Raw genomic sequence first — 19,764 nt, 5'->3', positions numbered from 1 at the left:
ACAGGGAGCTCAAGGCAGAGAGTGCCAGGACACCTGCTACCTCTTTTGCCCTGCCAAAGTCAAGGTTGAGATAGCTTTAGGAGAATCTGGATTCAGCCCCCATAAGACGCTGCAAGGTGTGCGACAGGCCTAGAGACAGGCAAGATTTGATTGTAAAGAGAAAGGTCCAGGGGACACAGATACACTTGGCCCTTAAAGGTGGAAGCCAACCCACAGGATTCCCTGAGGTGAACATAAGAAAAGCACTGCTAGATCTGACCAAGAGTCCTTCTAAAACAGGGGGCAGAGGTTGATGTCTTTTCCTGATGCCACCTCCTGAGATTCAGAGGTTACCTGCCTCTGGGCATGAAGAACCTCTTCAGTCACCATAGCTACCTGACTATAGTCCTATAGCACCATTGAAAGAAGCAACGTTAAAATGTTTTATTACCCACAACAACCTCAAAAAAGGCCTTATGCTCATTTTACAGACTGAGGAAAAGGATTGGAGCCAGTCTTTTGCCTTGGATCCTCTCTGCTTTAAGTTGCAGGTCTGTACTAGGAGGTGGCCGAGCATTAATTCTGTCTCTGTCTGAGAAAGACTGGCTTAGCCTCTTAGCTCAGCCACGACTTAGCATCTGCAAAGCCCACCAAACATAGACGGAGGCCGCTGGACAAAATCTCCCCCCAACAATGGTCAAAGGCAATTGCTTGGGCAATCTCCCTCACCCCACCCCATAAAACTTCCTTGCTCAGGGTGTATAAACTCCAGCCTGCGCCTCCTCATCTGGAGGACATCAAGAGAGGAAGGAAAGGAATGTCCCGCTCGGCTCTAAACAATAGAAAGCTCGGAACTTCTTCATCTGCCTGAGAGAGCAGCAGCCAAGGGAGAAAGCACAAAGCTTCGATTGCTCTGCACATTAATAATAATAGGGAAAACAGAAAAGTTTAAATGCTGCAAAAGATCCCGGCAGCCTCAAGTTTGGGGTGACTCAGCTGCCTCAGCGACTGAAAAACAAGGAGGCAAGTTCATCTTTTTATCCTTCCATTCCACACAAGGAACGACTAAAGCCATGCTTAGCCATATCCTGTCTGGCAGAGTAGCCGGGTGGAGCTTGCAAACAAATGAAAACTCAGCCTCTGTACAAACTTGATTGTGTTTCTTTTGGTGGTTGGGGGGGTGGATGGGGGGAGATCCAAGTACATTATGGTTGCTTCCATGCCAAGCAGGTCACAGGGCCATAGCCTCGAGGGTCCGGGTAAGGGATTGCAGCCCCCAGGCACACATTCCATATCCCAGGTCCTTTTCTTTTCATGAAAAGGAAAAATAATTAAGCCTCTTGGTGGTTTTACTTATGGAACAATAAGGAAAACTGAACTGACAGCAGTTGACTCAATTGTTTAGAGGAACTGACTGCAAACTGGTGGGTTCTTGGGGCATATTTTTTAATTTTATTGCAACATACAACAGTATCTGCATAGAGAGGTTTGTGGTTGCACAGAGACTTCACTGCTTTTGTGATGACACCCCCAACCCCATCTCAACATTTCTGGCTGCAAGATCTGCAGGTCACAAGAGAAGGAACCTTACTTGGTGTCAAAGTGATAAGAAATCAGCATAGTGTGTGACTGCAGTGGTCAGAAAATCAGATTAAGATTCAAACCCAGACTCGGCCATGAAGCTCATGGAGTCTTTGTCTCTTGCAGGGCTGTTGTTTCTTATTTTGTTAGGCTACAAAGGGGATGGTAGAGCTGTGTACACCACCCTGAGCGCCTTAGTGGAAGAAGTAAGCCATACACCTGTCCAGTGCTGGAGAGCACCCCCCACCCCTTATACTAGAAAAACCAGGCTAATTCTCCAAGTAATTCTGGGACACCAGTCCCAAACATCTTATGCAAGAAATTTAGATATTTATACCCTGCCTTTTCTCCCCAAAAAGCAGCTTACAACAGTATTCTCCTCTCCTCCATTTTATAACAACCACTCTGTGAGGCACGTTAGGCTAAGACAGTATGACTGGCCCAAGGTCACTCAGCAGGCTTCCATGGCAGAGTGGGGATTCGAACCTGGGTCTCCCAGATCCTACTCTGACTGTAGCCATTGCACACCACATTGGCATACTGTGATCAAACTGTCTAGCCTCAGTGTTCAAAGGCCACACAATGGGCAAACGCCTCTGTCCGGATCTTGAGCTACCTTCAGGTATGACTGTTTGCCAAAGCTACACAAGAAACCCCATCAAGACTTACTCCAACCTGGGGACAACCCATCCTCCATGCTGACCCAGTTCCCCCTTCCTTATGAGGGAAATCAAAAGTGAGCCACACTGATGGCGAGAGCTTTCCCACTTGAACTGCTGCCTGTCTGAGGCTGTTGACAGAACAAGAATCTCACCAATAAGGAACCTGCCATACCCCCTGAGCTGTGGTATTGAACTGACCCCTGTTAGGATGTGCTCATGAAGTTTGCTCTTTGGGGATGTACAGGTGGGGTATCTCCCCCAGGTGATTGCTGCAGTATCCAAACCTCAAAGGGGACTCCTATCGGGCTCCCTACCGGAGGCCCAACGCCCATCCTCAGGTCAATGGGGCCAACTGAGTCAGGCAATGGGCACAAAAGAATCTAGGAAAAACTTGCCAGGCAGCCTGCCCTACTTGGGGAAATCCTTCCTTAGATCCTATGCAAAATCAGAGGTAGTGGTTAGAAAATCAGAATAGAATCTTGGGAGATGTGACTTCCGCCACCCTTCCATGAAGCTTTCTGGGTAGTCTTGAGTCAGGCATTTTCTCTCAGCCTAACCTACTCCACAGGGCTGTTTTGAGGTTTAAATGATGAGCAACCATGTATGCCGGTTAGAGCTCCTTGGGGAAAGGGTGAGGTGGAAATGCAACAGAGTGAAGATTTCCCCAGAAAACGATGAGGAAACTCACTACCACAGTATATCCACATCCTGCTGGATCCTAGCCATTGTCTGCAACAGGGTCTCTACAGGGAAAAATGCAAGCAAGGACTATATCCTGATGTTAGCACAGTATCTAATGATGTGTGGATGCAGCTTATAAGTTCCATTTTTACAGACATGGAACCTGAGGTTGGAAGATGTAATTTTGCTTTTGCAATTGCAGTCGGGAATGGATTTGAACTCTGGTCCAGTTCTGGCATCTACTCATTGACTGGGCCTCCAAAGCAAAGATGGGCCTGTTTGGAAAAGCGGGCTGGTAGATGCGGGGCAATCACAAATCCTGCTAACTGGAAGGCAGAGGAAAATTGCAACCAGGCAGAAGTCAGAACTGGTGCAAAGATGAGCTTCATCCCTCCAGGCAGGAAAACTACACACTTATTCAACTATTCAGTTTGATATCTTACACCAAAACTAATCTTAATGGTGAACATGACCAGATAGACAAAAGCCTATAGCCGGATCAACCAGCAAGCTGGAATCCGACCACAGTTTGAGGCAAAGAGTACACTGAAAGGAAAAGCCAGGTTTACTACTGTGTAATGTGTGGAAAACTCTGAGGCTGCTACAGCCACATTTCACAAAGGGGAAGGGGACTGATGTATAGCTAAAGGGAGGCCAGCGCCACATACATCACTCTCCCCCCCAAGACAATTCCAGAGGGGTCTGGGAAGCCCAGAGCACACACATACACACAACATCCAGGCCAAGAACAGGAGTTGACAAGCCAGACATAGCTGGGGTCGCCAAATGCCAACGAGGTCCCTCCAAGGGCACCGCTGATCGTCTTAAGCACTTGAGAAAATCAAATTAGCACCAAAGAGTCTGTCTGTCAAACAGGCAAAGGAGAAACAGAGAAAAGGGTGCCAAAGCCTGCTTTCTGAGCCATGACCTCCAGATACCAAACTGCTGCCCAGCCCACTCGTGTTTTGATGCTGTCTGAAGCGGGTAACAGGCATGTTACAGGTCTCCTCCCCTTGAGGGATGCCGGCTGGAAGTTCTCTCAGCAACGTTTTCAAAGAAAGGTTACACTCAGCTACATCTCATTGTGAATCTTAAGAGCAAGGATTGGCACAGACCGGCCCTTTCACCTACCAGGAAAGTTCCTGGTAGGGAACTGCCCTGGAGGCCTGTCCGCAGCCAGGAGTGACCGGAGCCATGCTCTGGTAGCCCACCATTCAGAGCTGGCCGGCAGTGCCAATAATGGGTGTCGGCTTACCTAGTCCCTCTCCCTGCACTGCCACCATAGTTTGGCCCCAATCCTGGGTGACCATGGGAGAGTTAGTATAGAAGACAGTCTGGTATGATGTCCTCTTCAAAAAGCCCCTCCCATTATACCTCAGATAGAGGCAACTGACCCTGTTCACCTCCCATTGACACTGTTCCTCCCCTCACACACAACATAAGACGAGGAACCTACTTGAAGGCTGGAAAATGGAAGCAGGGCTACCCTAAACTAAACACTGCCCCCCTCCCTTGTCCCCTTGCTGTTCTTCTCCCTGGTCTCTTCCCTCCCCACACATACCACCACCATGTGCCTAAGAGTCACCAGTTACTTGGCGGAATCCACCACAGCCCCCAAAATAAGCCAACTTGAAGGCACATCTGAGTTGGCTGGGCCCCAGGCAAGCTGTGGAGAACTGAGAAACCAGAGACACTCCTGCTTCCCCCCCACCCCCTCCCTTACTGCCACTTGCTGATTCTATGATCTCTCCCCAGGCCACGTTCGCAGTCAGACTCTCTGCTCAATAATTACATCAAAGTAGCATCTTTGCTTTACAAGCAACCATACCAGCACAAAAACATACATTCAAAGGAGAGAGCCAAACCTGCTACCAATTTATTTTTTTTAGCACCACCGTTACTCAACTTAAAATGATAACAATAAAATTCTAGCTTTTGCATTTTTGTTACTCTGTTTCTGCAAAAAAATCTAAAGCCATTTAAGAGATCAGTATTCTGGAATAAAGGATTGAAAAGGTTGAAATCGAACCCTAATGAAACGTGTGCGGGGGAGGGGGGAGATTTAATAGGCTGTTGATAAACACAAAACAAAGAGAAGCATTTTCAACCTGAACTTATAAAAGAAATAATTTGCAAGTCTGGCAGAGAAGAATCATGAGATTTTCAACACAGGGGCCTGTTGGTTTGATTTCGAAACAGCTGTCATGCTTTTTTTTAAAAGTCCCGAAATGACTGAGGACAAAGAAAACCTAGGAGTTTCCAAAGGAACTTTAAGCCTGGGGTCAATGAGGCTTCCAAGAGATCTCAAAAGCAAAAGCACAGATCCAAAAAGCAATACTATTTAAAAAAAAATAACTATGGAATTAAAAAGATCCAAATTTAGAACAGAACCACACACACACATGTCTGCTATGAGTAACCAGAGTGTCCAAGAGAACCAGGGCTTGACCCTCACAAACCAGCGGAATATTTGTGTCTGGAGGAAAAATTGCCAAAATACATAAATACAAGACAGATAAGATGGGGACAAACTTTACTGGTAGGGACAGCGAAGTCTGGCAGGCTGCATTCTGCCAGCTATCTCCGGGGTGGGGGGAACAGCCACTAAACTGGAGATTAGCCTCCCCCCTCAATAGCACTAATATGCAGTTTATTATTTGACCCGGCCTCTTCCCTTTGACTCTGTCCTCCCCCAGTGAATTCCCAGTGGCGCAGATGAGAATGGAAACAGGCCTAAAAAGCCTCTGGTCCATCTGAATGTGGCCCACTGTTGCACCAATGATGGGAGGAGGGGGGGTGAGCTCCCAGGTCACCCAGAAAAGGGGGCTGCCGGTCTTCAGGGCTGGATTGCCTCCCCCAAAGCAGCTGTTAAAAAATGCCAGTCTGGGGTTGGGTAGGATTTGGGACAGAGGGTTATTTATACCGCCCCCCATCCATGACCCAGAGAAGGCCAGACAACCCCTGCTGCTGTGGTCCAAGATAATGCAGGGGGTGTGCGTTCGTCTATGCCCCTTGCTGCTAGGAAAGAGAATAAGCATCAGTAACACCCCCCTGCCCCAAGTTAAACCCATCTGAGCATCCAGCCACCAGCCCAAGACTTTCCCCCAAGCCCTGCAGATTCTAACAGCTTCCCCAGCCTCACAGGCGCACTTCCACACAATGACCAGTGGATGAGTTCATACTGGGGGGGGGGGCGGGTAGCGTAAAAAGGCTGTTCCTCAACTTGCCGCAGTAGCAGACATCCCACCCCCCACTCCCAGATCTGGAGGGAAACCAAGACCGTCTGCTCTCCCCTCCCCTCCCCTCCCCTCTCTCACCGCCCCCCCCCGCAACAATTCGCAACATCATCCTCTAAAAGGGCTCCTTAGCAGCACAAATATTTACCTTGAAGATCGCCCGGCTGTTGCTTCACAGCAGCGGCCTTGCCCACCGCTTCCTTCTTCTCCATGGCGCTTCCTTTTGGGGGGGTGGGGTGGGGTGGGGTGGAGTGAGGATGGCTGTGATTTCTTCTGTCTTTCTGCCTCCTGTTTATTATTCCCTCTCCCGACCTCTACTTTAAAAAAATTAAATTAGAAGAATAAAAAAATCTATATAGGTAGGTTTTAAATATATATTATATATATCACGGCCTTTCTTCTTTTCCTTGTGGGTTCATTCTTCTTATATGAAGAAGATGCTTTCAGTTTCCACCGGGGAAGGGGAGGGAGCACAAATTTGCTCAGACTGAGAACATAGAGGGAAGGCTCTCCTAAAACACAACGGTGCAAAAAAAAATTGTTTAAAAAAATCTCCTCTCCAAATTCAAAAATCCTGGGGAACGAAAGAGCCCCTCTCCCTCCTAAAAATCTTCTATAGTTTTTCCAAGGCTGTTGGAATCTGGAAGCAGCAAAACTTTCCAAAGAGGAAGGAAAGAATCAAAGCAATAAATTAAAAAAAAACACACACACAGAGAATCATCAATCCAGCCACCCCCCGCCTCCAGTTGCTTCGTTGGAGCAGCTGATATTGCAAAGAGACCAGAGAATCTGAACTATTGTACAGTCTTCGACTACTGGCCTAGCCTCGGAAGCAGGAGGAAACCATGGCAAGGTAGAGGGGGGAGGTTGGGATCATCCAAAGAGATTTACAGTCTCTCCAATTCGCCTTCCTCTCAGGGCATTAAAAGAGGTGCATGATATGCTTGGGAGGGTGGATAGGGGGTTAGTTTTGCAACAGTTTGATAGCTCTGTAATATGCAAACTTTATTTCTTATTTTAAAAAAAGGAAGTTTGGGAAGTACAGATTGGCAATCTCCCCCTCTATGCCTCTTCCTCTTGGTCTCAGCCATGAACATGGTGAGGCTATGTAGGGAAAGTTAGATTCTTTGCCTAGCAGCTGAACGGGTGACTCATTTAGCACAAAAAGCGGGGGGTGAATGGCCAGGGAAGGGCATGGAGGATGGGAGGAGAAGACCCAACCCTGTTTGCTGGCGGGAGGGGGGATTTCCAGGCCTGAAGTGTGTCTGTGTGTTTTGTAAAGATTCGGGGGTCTGCATCACACACAGCCTTTACTCAACATAATGCATTAGTTAGAGGTGGGGGTTCTTCTTTCTACTCCTCTTCTTCCCAAAGACCCTCCAACTGCCTCTTTCCAATGCAACAGCTGGCTTCCCCCCTCTCCGGGTTTGGTTCTCCCTCCCCCCATTTCTTATGCTTCTCTCTTTCTGATCTGATGAACAAAGTTTCATTTATTCATTTTCATTTATTCCCTCCGGAAAAAAAAAACAGTGGGGCAGTTGATGACGTCATCGATAAAAATCTATCAGAATTTTGTTTAAAGTTCACATTTAAAGAAATGAAAAGACTCCAGCAGATGCTATTTGTTTTATTTTTAAAAGCATTTAAAAAAAACCTTAATGAAAACCCAACACAACCAAGAGTGTAAAAATAAATGAATAAAATATAGAAGCTGCAATAGGATCATAATATAATATAGGGAAACAGGCTTCTATGTTTATGAGTGGACTTCAGAATATAGTGTCTCTGAGCATACACTGAGTGCTCTTGCACTGTAGCAGGACGTTTTTCATATTAATTGACGTAAAGACATTTTGTCTCAGCCATACATGTTGTCCCCTTCCCCAGAAGGATAAAACCATTTATATTAATTATTGATATGACAGATCCAGAATTTCTTTTAAAAGGGGGTCTTGTAGAAAGGGATAGAAATAAAAATATTTATTTACATGTATGTGACTTTTTAACTTTTTCTACTAACTGGCCAAGTGAATGAACCCTAGGGTCTGAAGCTGCAAACATTTCCAGGGAGACAGCCTGTTGAATAAAATGGGACGCTTCTGAATAGGATCGCTTCCAGAGTCTATCCATCTACCTACTTCTATTTATAGTTTACCCTACCTGAAGAGTTTAGGACTAGTAGGCTTGGTATTATGAATTCTTTATATACTATTTTAAATAGAAAAAAGTGCTTTACAGATTTTATGTTGAATAGTCACATTAATTGCAATGTGCCAGTTGCATTGAGACCAAAAAAACCATTCTGCTGGTATCAAATCACAATATCCTCACAATAGCTCTGTGGGGTAGCCTTAAACTAATCCTACATTACCACACAGAAACTAACAGTGGAGTCCTAAGTAGATTTACAACCAATGGACTTAGAAAGGTGTAACTTATTTTAGGATAGTAAAGAGTCCAGTAGCACCTTTAAGACTAACCAACTTTATTGTAGCATAAGCTTTCGAGAGCCACAGCTCTCTTCATCATGCATCTGATGAAGAGAGCTGTGACTCTCGAAAGCTTATGCTACAATAAAGTTGGTTAGTCTTAAAGGTGCTACTGGACTCTTTACTATTTTGCTATTACAGACTAACACGGCTAACTTGGTTTAGGATGGCACCATTAGGCTGCAATCCTAAAGACACTTTCCTGGAAATTAGTCCTATTGAAAAACATGGGACTTACTTCTGTGTAGAGCTGCTTGGGCCTGGTCCAGTTGAGACAGCTATTTGCCTAGTTAATTCACAAAAGAGCTGCAGAAGAGATGTGCATTAATCTCAAGCTGGTCAGAGGGCAAGTTTAAGAAGAATTGTGCCAGATCAGACCATTATCTAACCCAGCAATCTGTTTCCAACAGTGGCTAGCCTTTGAAAGCCCACAAGCAAGGCTTCGAGACCGGCCCTTTCCTCCATTTGCCCTTTAGCCACTGCTCTCAACAGGTAAACTGCCTCTGATTATGGAAGTTCCATTCATCTATGATGGCTAATAGCCACAGAGAGACCTATCCTCCATGCATTTTTCTCATCTCACTTTATCAGTTTTAGCTAGCCACAGCCAATTATTGTATGAAGAACGGTCCTTTCTGGTAGCCAAGCAATTTCAGTTGATGCGCTCCAGCTCAATTGTTATGCAAGAAGAGAAATATTTCTCACTGTCCATGCAATCAATGCATGCTCTAAATACCTTATGCCTCAAGGGGGGCAATGGAGCAGGAATGGCAGCTCCAAGGATTCTTTTTCAGACCCAGAACACTGCTGTCATCAACTAGAATGCCTGGTGGGGAGAGATTACTTAAAAGCCTCTCTGCCTCTCAGGCCTAACTCAGTCCTCCTGGAACTTGTAATAGCTTGAGTTTTAAGGAGATGGATATATCCCAGGGGAAGTGAAGGCAGCATGGTATAGCCCAGTCTCGTCACATCTGAGAAGCTAAGCATGGTGGAAGACCACCAAGGAAGACTCTGCAGAGGAAGGCCACGGCAAACTACTTCTGCTTCTCGCTTGTCTTGAAAGCTCCTTGCTGGGGTTGCCATAAGTCAGTTGTCGGTTTGTATACCCTAGGATTTAAACACAGACAACGGCCTAACCTGTCCTAAGATCTGTGACCTTGACAGGACAATTACATTCTGCCTTGAGAAGAACAAAAAACCAAACTCAGACTCTTGTAAGAGCGCAGCAAGCTATCTTTGATTCAAAAGGCCTGCATGTTTCTTTCCCATCATCCTTCCCCTCTCTTAAACCTGCTGCTTCCCCCAAATTTGTTTTTCTTTCCTCCTGTATAGGAGAACCTGAATGTTTTGTTTAAAAGACACTTCAAAGTTTTAAAAATATGATTTTATTAAACTTTGGGCCTAAAGGCATCGGAAATGCAAAAGGCGAACTTGAGGGGTGGGGTGTGTGTGAAAATGGTGTCCAGTGAATACTTCCCAAAGCTCTAGATAAATGGGCATTATTATTAACATCAGCATTGGCATTTATGTCTTCAATAGAAAAGAGTCCAGTAGCACCTTTAGGACTAACCAACTTTACTGTAGCATAAGCTTTCAAGAACCACAGTTCCCTTCATCAAATGCATCTGACAAAGAGAACTGTGGTTCTCAAAAGCTTATGCTACTGTAAAGTTGGTTAGTCTTAAAGGTGCTACTGGACTCTGTTCTGTTTTGCTACTACAGACTAACACGGCTAACTCCTCTGGATCTATATCTTCAATGGCTTTTAAAAAGGGAAATTACCACAGAATTCCAGATAGGGTTGCCAACCTTTAGGTGAGACCTGGAGATTCCCCAGAATTCTAATTGATCTCCAGATTTCAGAGATCAGATCCCCTGAAGGAAATGACAGCTTTGGAGGCTGGAATCTATGGCATCACTTCTCTATTGTGCTCCCTCCCCCACTTCCAATCTCCTCAGCCTCTGCCCCTAAATCTCCAGGAATTTCTCAAGTCGAAGTTGGCAACCTTAGATGAAGGGCATATATCACTGGAACCAAGAGAGGATCTACTTGGTCATCTGCTGGAATGGCTTTATCATTCTGATCCTGTTATCTTGCAATGGAAAGAATAAGCAATGAGAGGTGGGAATGAAATATGCAGAGGAGAAATAGATTTTTCTGGAAAGTGCAATTCAAAATGCAATCAGGGCAGTTTAGTGCCAGTTCCCATGTAATAGAGGGGGAGAGATTCTTGCTGGTCAATGCCTTTGGGACACAATTAAGGGGGAAGTGATGTGTGCAAGTGGGACAGAGGAAATCGTATTTCTTGCTGGTGCAGAGCAAGTGGACTCCCAGCAGCCAGCATCAGGTCCAGAGCCTAGTTGAAGTGGAACAGCTGAGAGTCCAAAACATTTATATGCATTAGTGTTTAATCTCGTTATAAATCGTCACCGTACAACTTACAACAACCATATAGGGTAGGTCTGTGCCTCCTCCTTTTGCAGATGGGGAAAGGTCTGAAGATGTGAAATTAAAAGGCATGAACAAGGCCACTTGGTGAGGTTGTGGCAGAGATGCTTTTTAAAGAACATTATTCCCAAAGCAGAAGTCTCATACAAGTTCCCCATCAACAGGCACTTCCCTAAAGCCTGCTGGGATGATTTCCAAACACAACAGCCAAACAGGTCTTCAGTACCTCTAGCCCTGGTCTAATCAGGGGTGCCCAGAAGTGATTCAGAGGAAAGGCACGGCGGAGCACAGATGAGCTGGCATGCTCTGGAAGTTCCTCTGGGAAGCAGCAGAGAGAAACAAAAAGGATGTGTCATCCGTATGACACAGATTCGTGTCCCCAGGTACAGAATCCACATTGACTGAGATGGGGCTGGGCAAAGATGCCCGTTTTAAGGAGCCCCGACACAGCAAGGCCTGGCTCTGTGTCTCTTTAGGGTTACCCTCTTCTGTGACTAGACCCAATTTGGTACATGCTGTTTTCCCTGACATAGAGCTCAACAGGACGGGAAAGTCTTTGCCTGTTTTATCTCTGTGATTCAAGGCTTAGGACCAGGGCCACTCATCAAGAGTTGGCAACACTGGTGGCTTCGAGGCATTTGCAAGCCACAGCTCACTCTGCTCAGCCCAACTTCCTTCTGAAACTTTTCAAGGGACACGTTAGAAATGTCTTGGGGGGATTTATAGGCTAGCTACTGCAATCCCTGCCTTTTCTTGGCACCTGCGCTTATGTTGTTGGCTGTCAGCACCCACACCAGCTGGTTCTTTCTGCAGGGGTGGCATTAACCCCGTCCTGATTGGCGGCAGCACATTCTAAATCGAGGCTCAACGACTTTCCAGACACAGGATTAGGATTGCCATCCAGGTTTCCGTGGCCGTGGAGAGTTCAGAGCTGCCATCTTTTTAGCAGCCCTTTTCTGGTGCCTTTAAGAGCTTGGCAGGCAGAAGTCTAGCAGCTAAGGCTTTCCCCATCGCCAGGCAAAGCCTTGCCTGTTCATTTTCTGTGTCTCACATTCTTGCTAGAGGAGCAAAGGTGGTAAAATGTGGCAGCCCTACACATTTAAGATCTATCTTGCACCCAACCATGGATGGACAGCCCTGCTGTCTCGGTGTCAGGCTTGTTTCTTAGAGCACAGAAACTCTTGGAATGGGCGAGTAAGCTTAAGAAAACCGTTTCCTTTTTTCTTCTTCCTTGCAGGGTTTTTGTATCAGGTTGCCCACAGCCCTGGAGGGAAAAAGGTGTCCTGTTCCTTTAATAGAGGCTGAATGAGATGTTCTTTACCAGGTGACACTGGTTACCTCCATGACAGGGATAGCTTCAGTTGCCCAGGTCCACGCACACTGTGCCTGTATTAAAGGGGCAGGGTTTCCCCCCCTCCAGGCCTATTTTTGTGTTTTTAACATTTATGTGTGAAGAAGTTTAAGGTAGGTCATGATGGTCTGCAGCAGAACAGCAAGATTTGAGTGCCGTGGCACCTTAAAGACCCACAAGGTTTTCAGGATATAAGCTTTCGAGAGTCCACTGCATTCCAGTCTTGGCACGTGTGAAACAGAAACTGGGCAGCTGAGAGTCTAAAGGTCTGGATGTGCCTCTTGCATTTTGGAGGGGCAAGTATGGTTGCCAGTTTCCAGGTGTGGACTGGAGATCTTTTGGAATTACAACATATTTCAAGACTACACAGATCAATTCCCCAGGAAAAAAATGGCTGCTTTGGAGGATGGACTCTCTGGCATTATTAGGGTTGCCAGCTCCAAGTTGGGAAATTTCTGGAGATCTGGGGGGGGGGGGGGTGAAACCTGGAGAAACCTGGAGAAAGTGGGGTTTGGGGAGGGAAAGGACCTTGGCATGGCATAATTCCATAGAGTCCACCCCCAAAAGTAGCCATTTTCTCCCGGTGAACTGATCTCTGGGGCCTGGAGACCAGTTGTAATTCCGGGAGATCTCCAGCCACTACCTGGAGGCTGGTAACCCTAGACATTATATCCTGCTGAGGTCCTTCCCCCCTCCCCAAACTCTGCCTTCTCCATGCTGTACCCTCAAATTTCCAGGAATTTCCCAAACTGGAGTGGGCACTCCTAAGTGCAGCTCAAAGGGCCAGTATGCCCGGTTCCTGTTTCTGCTGGGTAGCCAGAGCCCTTCCCAATGAACTTTTGCTGTGGAGAAAAGATTGCCTGTGAAACTCTATCCAGTCTGTTTGCCTCTCTGACTCAGTGCCAGGAGAATGTTGTAGTCAGAGAAGCAGGTCAGAGTGAAACCCAATTCCCCTTAATGAGACAGGCCTGCTCCACTCAGTAGTAAATGGACAAAAGGGATCTGTACCATTTTAAGGAGACAATGGGAGTTCCTGAACCAAAAAAGTCCACCATGATGGCGAGTTTTTGGTGGGGTGTGTGTGTGCCATGATGCTTTGAAACTGGGAACACTCCCCCGTGGATCCAAAGAGCAATTTGATCCCCCTGAATATTTTTAAATTCTCTTTTTGATTATTCTTACTCATTCATTTCACTACCCAAGTTCATAAAGTGTTAAATTCTTTACCAGTGGGATTTATCATATCTGAAAATAATGTGGTATATCACAAAGTACAACAATTGTTTAAAAAAATTTAAGACACCCAGCACCTAGCAAATCTATTCAATTTGTGTCTGCCTCCCGCACAAGGATATAGTTGATTATTTTAGCCAAGGAAGTAAGTATATTCCCACACTTTGCTTTGCCCCTTCCCAACATCTGGAATTTTCATTTGTCTCCCAAACCCAACACATACACACTGATCATCTGGTAAGAGTTTGACATTTCTTCAAAGCAGAAGTCTGTAGCTGAAGAACTGGCTGATTTGTTCCATGTGATGAGTGACATTTTGCTTCCCTCTCCACCCCATTCTTGGCCTTGTTAGCCATTTGGGATTTCAGGATCACAATGCTAGCAAGGACAGATGGAACTATGAACTGGCGAAGTCCCCTCATCACCTGGCAACCTTGTGCCCTTGGAGCTCCATCTTTTGCCTAGCCACTTCCTTCCTACCAACAGCTTATGGCTCCTGTTCTCTCAAACCCTGTAAGCAGCATTTCTCAGATAGTGGGTTGCAACTCTCAGCTCTCTCACAGGTGGGTTGCAAGGCCAGAAGGGAAGAAAAGGGTGGAGAGAATCTGGGAGGCTTTATGGAAATTCTGGGTCTGCCAGGACATAGGCCGTCATCACACGGCCATAAATTTAGTGCCAAACTAGTGCCATCTCCCGCTGAATGCTCACCTTATTCCGTCTCTCTTGTGATTTCGCCATTCTCCCCAATTCACGCTTTGTGACTCTTTATGTCATCTTTATCCACTTCCATGTGAATGTCCTGGATCGACTATGAACGCTTTGCAACACCAAAACGCTCACTCTCCCCGATCATCTGTCTCACCTAACACTGATTCTCCTGCCCTACACTCCCACAAGCCCCAGTGTGACCCGCAATTAAGCCTCATAGTAATTTTTTTTAAAAAAAAGTCAGCCTTATAGCGCTATAGCACTATTCTGCCATGGGCGGGATACCTCTGCTACCTATCACAGTTGGCTTTTGGGTTGGCCCAGCACAACATTGGTATAATAGAAGAGTGATATAGCGCAAATATGCAAAAAAAATTTTTTTAAAAAAAGAGCGGGATTTTTAGGGCCCCGTTTCCAGGGGCACTTTGACTGACTGTCAAATTGCACTTTTCCCTTTTAATGTGACTGACTGGAATTGCAAGCAGTCATCAAAAGATGGGAGAATCCAGTCTAATAACGATAACAGAAGAAACAATTTCTAGTGCAAAACTGACGAAATAAGGGCCCGTGTGACGAAAGCCATAATTTACAAGATGGCCAAAAATATATATATAACTGGTTGCTTGGTGATGCTATATAGTTATATAATATTAAAAATGAAGAATAAAATGCAAAGTACAGTGAATTTAGAAGAGGGTTCCACTTCAAGATGCTTGAGAAACATTCCTTTAGATGTAGTTTGCCTTATCTTACTCCTTGGTTCTTACTCCATGTAGGTCTCACAGTCTTGGGAACCAACTTCCCTGAGGTGGGGAGCAGGGCTGAATACCTGCACCTTTATTCAGAGATCTCCCAAGTCCTGAGGAGGGAATTGGTAGAAATTATATGAGTACCAGCATCTTTTTAGCAGAAAAAAAGCACTGGGTTGAAGCGAGCAAATATGGCTGCCAAAGGCTGTCCTGACCTGGATAGCCCAGGTAAGCCTGATATTGTCAGATCTCAGAAGCTAAACAGGGTTGCTCTTGGTTAGTAATTGGATGGGAGACCTCCAACAAAGACCAGGGTTGCAGAGGTAAGCAACGCAAACCACATCTGTTAGTCTCTTGCTGTGAAAACCCCACCAGGGTTCGCCATAAATCAGCTATGACTCAACTACCTTCACCACCACCACATAATAAGACCTTTGGCCTACCAAGGTCAGTATTGTCTACTCTGACTGGCAGCCGCTCTCCATGGTCTTCAGCAGAGGTCTTTCGCGTCTTCTAATACTCCTACAGATATCAGGGATTGAACCTGTGACCTTCTGCATGCAAAGTAAATACTCTTGTCTTTGACCCATGGCCCTGCTAGGGAAGAGGAAAGTGGATAAATCTCCAACTGTCAGCGCCTTCTGCCAATGGATTGCTGGATCTAACCCTGATTATTAAAAAGAGGTGTTAAAATGGCCACTAGAAATGGAGTGAAGTTTTTTTGATAAAACATTTTCAACCTTCTGTAGCTCCAGATTCTACAAATTTCTCAACCTTAATGAGGTCAATTGAACACACACACACACTGCTTGTAATTTTTGGGGGGGGGGGGCAAATTGTAACATAAATGGCATTGGGGTAATTTTTAACCCCAATTGCAATGAATGGGAAACTGAAATAAATATACTGCATAGGGTGGAAATAACAAGATCATACTTTCTTATATTTTCTCTCTGGTGCTGTCCTTTTACATTAAAAAAGAAACACTTAAAGGGTTGACTTTTCAATTCCATCCTGTGTCATACTAAGTACAGCTCTCAAGGTCCCCCTCCTACATACAGCTCTCAAGGTCAAGCTCTCAATAGGGCAGTAGTAATGTTTGTGAAATTTTAGGTAGTTCACAGTATTATTCATTTATATTCTGTACAGTTTGGAATGTGTTGTTGGTAAACTTGCACTCTAGCGTCATTGCTCTGTTGATTGTTTTTGTTATCCTTGTTTGCTTCATTTTTAATTGTGTCATCTGCCTTTTAATTGCATTATAATGTCCTTATTGCATTATTGGTCACTGGGTAATCTGCCTTGAATCTGAGAGAGAATAGTGGACTGTAAATTAAGCAAATGAATAAATAAATATATAAACTGTCTAATAAAGTATTGAACCTTCATGTTCCATGTAGGCCTCTAAAGTTAGCTTTTCATTTAGAGAATGTTGCCACTTGCCAGATGCACTTTCCCCTTTCATAGAGCTAAGGTGGAGCGAGAGGCCACATCTGGTAGAATTCTTTTTTCTGGGCATCGGAGAGCTTTCTAGTTAAGGTTTCTGTCTCCCCCACCCCCCCCGCCCTGCACTATACAATGCAGATCACACTCACAAGATCTGCATATTCACTACCCACATCTCAGGCAGGGCTGACCTTGCCATATAGCTGCCTCTGCATCTCACGTGATATCCTGGAGCTATATCATAATTAACTCATGGATTTTTCCATAAGTCTCAAGAGGACAACTGCTTCCGAGATGAGGTAGGGCAGGAAATCAATCTACAGGGGAAAAAAACTTGATCAGTTCTCTTGTCACTGTAGAAATCCTGTTCACCGGCTGCTTCCAGGCAGTATCCTGACGTAGCCGGGGGTCACCCTACCTGCAGCCTCGATGCATACAAAGAGAGCTTGTGTGACTCACTCTACATTTCTGCCCCTCAGGGTTTTTTTTTCAGGGGGAACGCGGGGGAACGGAGTTCTGGAACCTCTTGAAAATGGTCACATGGCTGGTGGCTCCGCCCCCTGATCTCCAGACAGATGGGAGTTTAGTGGCGCGGAGGGCAATCGAAACTCCCCTCTGTCTGGAGATCAGGGGGCGGGGCCACCAGCCATGTGGCCATTTTCTCTGAAGGCAACCCACTGAGTTCCACCACCTCCAGCTTAAAAAAACGGACCTTAACTGAAATAATGTGCTGCCCTGTTCCCACGCACCCCTGGATGTGGCAAAGCTCTAGCAGGGCCCACAATAGGACCAAGGGCCAAACTAGGATGAGCGGTATGATACATGAAAGGATCTTCCCTTTTTTAAAAGTTAATTAGCAGCTCCACTTAAAAAAATTGCAAGATCCTAATGTGGGATTTTTCCATATCTGTACTAGCTGGGCTCTATAACCAGTCCAACGAGGGGCGTGAAGAAGCACCGGACTCAGTTTTATAGCGCTAGCAATAGGCTTGTGCCTTATCTAGGCCAATACGAGAGCACTTATTGAGGAAAATCTATTTATTCATAACTGCCAATTTTTTTTTACCAGATTTGCTGTTGTACTTATGACAGCAGCCCAGTTCCCAGGAATTTAGTACCGGTAAGATTTTTCCAGCAGGGAAAACATCACCAGCTAAAATGTCTGGGAATTAAGGCTGTTATTAAAGATATAGGTGCAGCAGGACCAAAAAGAAATAGAATCAGGGCCAGTTTTTAAAAAGCAGCCTTGAAGGTGGACATTCAAGGGAATAACTACCATATGTTCTGACAGAAGAATGAGTGACTGGGAGATGGAGAAATCATTGATGGATTGGGCTGCATGTCCCCTAATAACATGTAGGGTTGGCTCAGGTGTGTCACTTAAGAGTTGCCAACAGGCCTGGAGAAAAATGTCCTGTCCCTTGAATGGTGGTTTAATGTGTGAAAATGGGCAGCTGAAGCTTTTCAGAGCATGAAAGTAAGTAATATTGCCTAGTAAATAACATCCCGTTAAAGGAACAGGATACTTTCCCCCTCCTCGTAGCCAGCAACCCTAGAGCTGTTTGGTCTGAATATGGTTGCCAGATCACACAACCCAGGAAGGATGTATTTCTCAACGACAGAAAAAAGTACTGTTATTCATGCTCTCCCTCCCCCTGCCTCCAAATTTCTTGCCAGGTCTGTCTATCCATCTACCCCCCTCCCCCCAAACCCTACACTTCAGCTCTGTTGCCAGGCAGCCTGGCCACAAATGAAAAGGACACTGCCGGGCACATGCAATATACAAAGTCCACCTCACCTTACAAGAGCCTTTGCCAATAGAAACTTGTCTTCTATACACACACACACACACCTGCGAAAATGACGAGCATTTTGCTAGATCATCGTAATTCCTGAGGTCATGCCGCTGCCCACAATGTGACATCATCCGTCTTTTCACCACCAGGGGCAAGGAATGTTTCTCTCATGTCTTGCATGATCCAACCTGCAAGCCCTCCGACTCTGACTCACACCTGCCTGAGATGAGATTTGGGCCTGGGCATGTCTGTCTTCCTGCAGTGGCCGTCCAAACCTCCCCGACTCTGCATCACTGTGGAAACCTGCCACAAGGCATTATGGGAACTGGGTTGCTGTGGAGCGATAGCTGAGTTGGCTCAAGATGGAAGCTGTCTGCTGTCCCCTCCCCATCAAATCCTAACCCCATACAAAACTGGGAATCAATCTGTTGCAGTCATAGTAACAAACTGCACTTACTTTGACTTTGAGCAAATCTAAGATGTTAACTATGGCTGCCTGAGACCCAGGCGTGATTGCACACACAAGTTGGTGCCTTAAATTCTGCCACAGCTGACTGGAGATGGACACCCCCAGGAATCATACAGGCACAGACTCCAGTTGCCTGTTGTTGAAGAACTGGAATAGAAAAATCTGTCTGCGTATAGCAATATTAAAAATAATTTCTATATTTAATAGTAAAGTAGGTGGCTAGTGCTGATCATGAAAGCAGAAAAAACAGGCACAACAGTACACAAACTACTCCAAGGAACTCCAAGGGGGTTATTTTCATACATTAACCAAAAAGATCACACACTCCCCTCCCTTTATGCACCAGGGAGCCTAGAATGTTGTGTGTGAGAATCTGCTCAAGTTCATAAAAGTTTGTAGTATCCCAGAGCTGGGTCCAATAATTTATCTCCTCCTTCACCCTACCAAATCTTCAGAGATTTACAGCCTGAGATTTCTACAACAGAGTGTTAGAAAGGGCCATATGCCTAGTGTAGGGCTGGGTCTCATTTATTTGGTATTCCTTTGGTTTATGTAGCGTTTATTTAGTTACATGCTTACAATTTGTCAACCTTAATAGCAATCTCACTCTGTTACAGGCCTCCGGCCATTTCAGAAGCAGCATTTGGGGCAGCAGCCATCAAACTATGGCACAGCTAGCCACCATATTGCCAGAATCAGGACTCTGGCCCTCTGGCTTTAAAGAAGTATTAGAACAAGCTTTGTGTTGCGTTTCCGGTTTTAGTTAGTTTTGGCTGCAGCATGATTCTGACTTTGGGTTTCTTGTTTTATTGATTTTATACAGTATTTTGTTCTAAGTGCATTTGGCGTTAAGCATCTTAGTACTGAAAAGCGAGTTATGCATTAAAATTAACAGGATTAATCATTCTCTATTTGTGTGTTCTCAAACATTTAGC

The 19,764-nt window shown here is 45.4% G+C and overlaps 1 protein-coding gene across 3 annotated transcripts in view; it reads right to left on the bottom strand.

Moving 5' to 3' along the window:
* The window catches only part of MAP7D1 (MAP7 domain containing 1), a 68,430-nt gene extending 61,505 nt beyond the window's left edge, over window positions 1-6,925 (bottom strand). For all 3 annotated transcript variants that reach the window (XM_055000001.1, XM_055000002.1, XM_055000003.1), the window contains exon 1: window positions 6,288-6,925. In XM_055000001.1, the coding sequence (XP_054855976.1) occupies window positions 6,288-6,351 (64 nt within the window). In that variant the 5' untranslated portion in view covers window positions 6,352-6,925. The remainder of the gene's footprint in view (window positions 1-6,287) is intronic.
* Between the last annotated feature and the right edge of the window lie 12,839 nt (window positions 6,926-19,764).

Source organism: Eublepharis macularius, chromosome 15 (genome assembly GCF_028583425.1).
Source record: "Eublepharis macularius isolate TG4126 chromosome 15, MPM_Emac_v1.0, whole genome shotgun sequence".
Lineage (NCBI taxonomy): Eukaryota > Metazoa > Chordata > Lepidosauria > Squamata > Eublepharidae > Eublepharis > Eublepharis macularius.
This window is presented reverse-complemented; position numbering and strand designations above follow the sequence as displayed.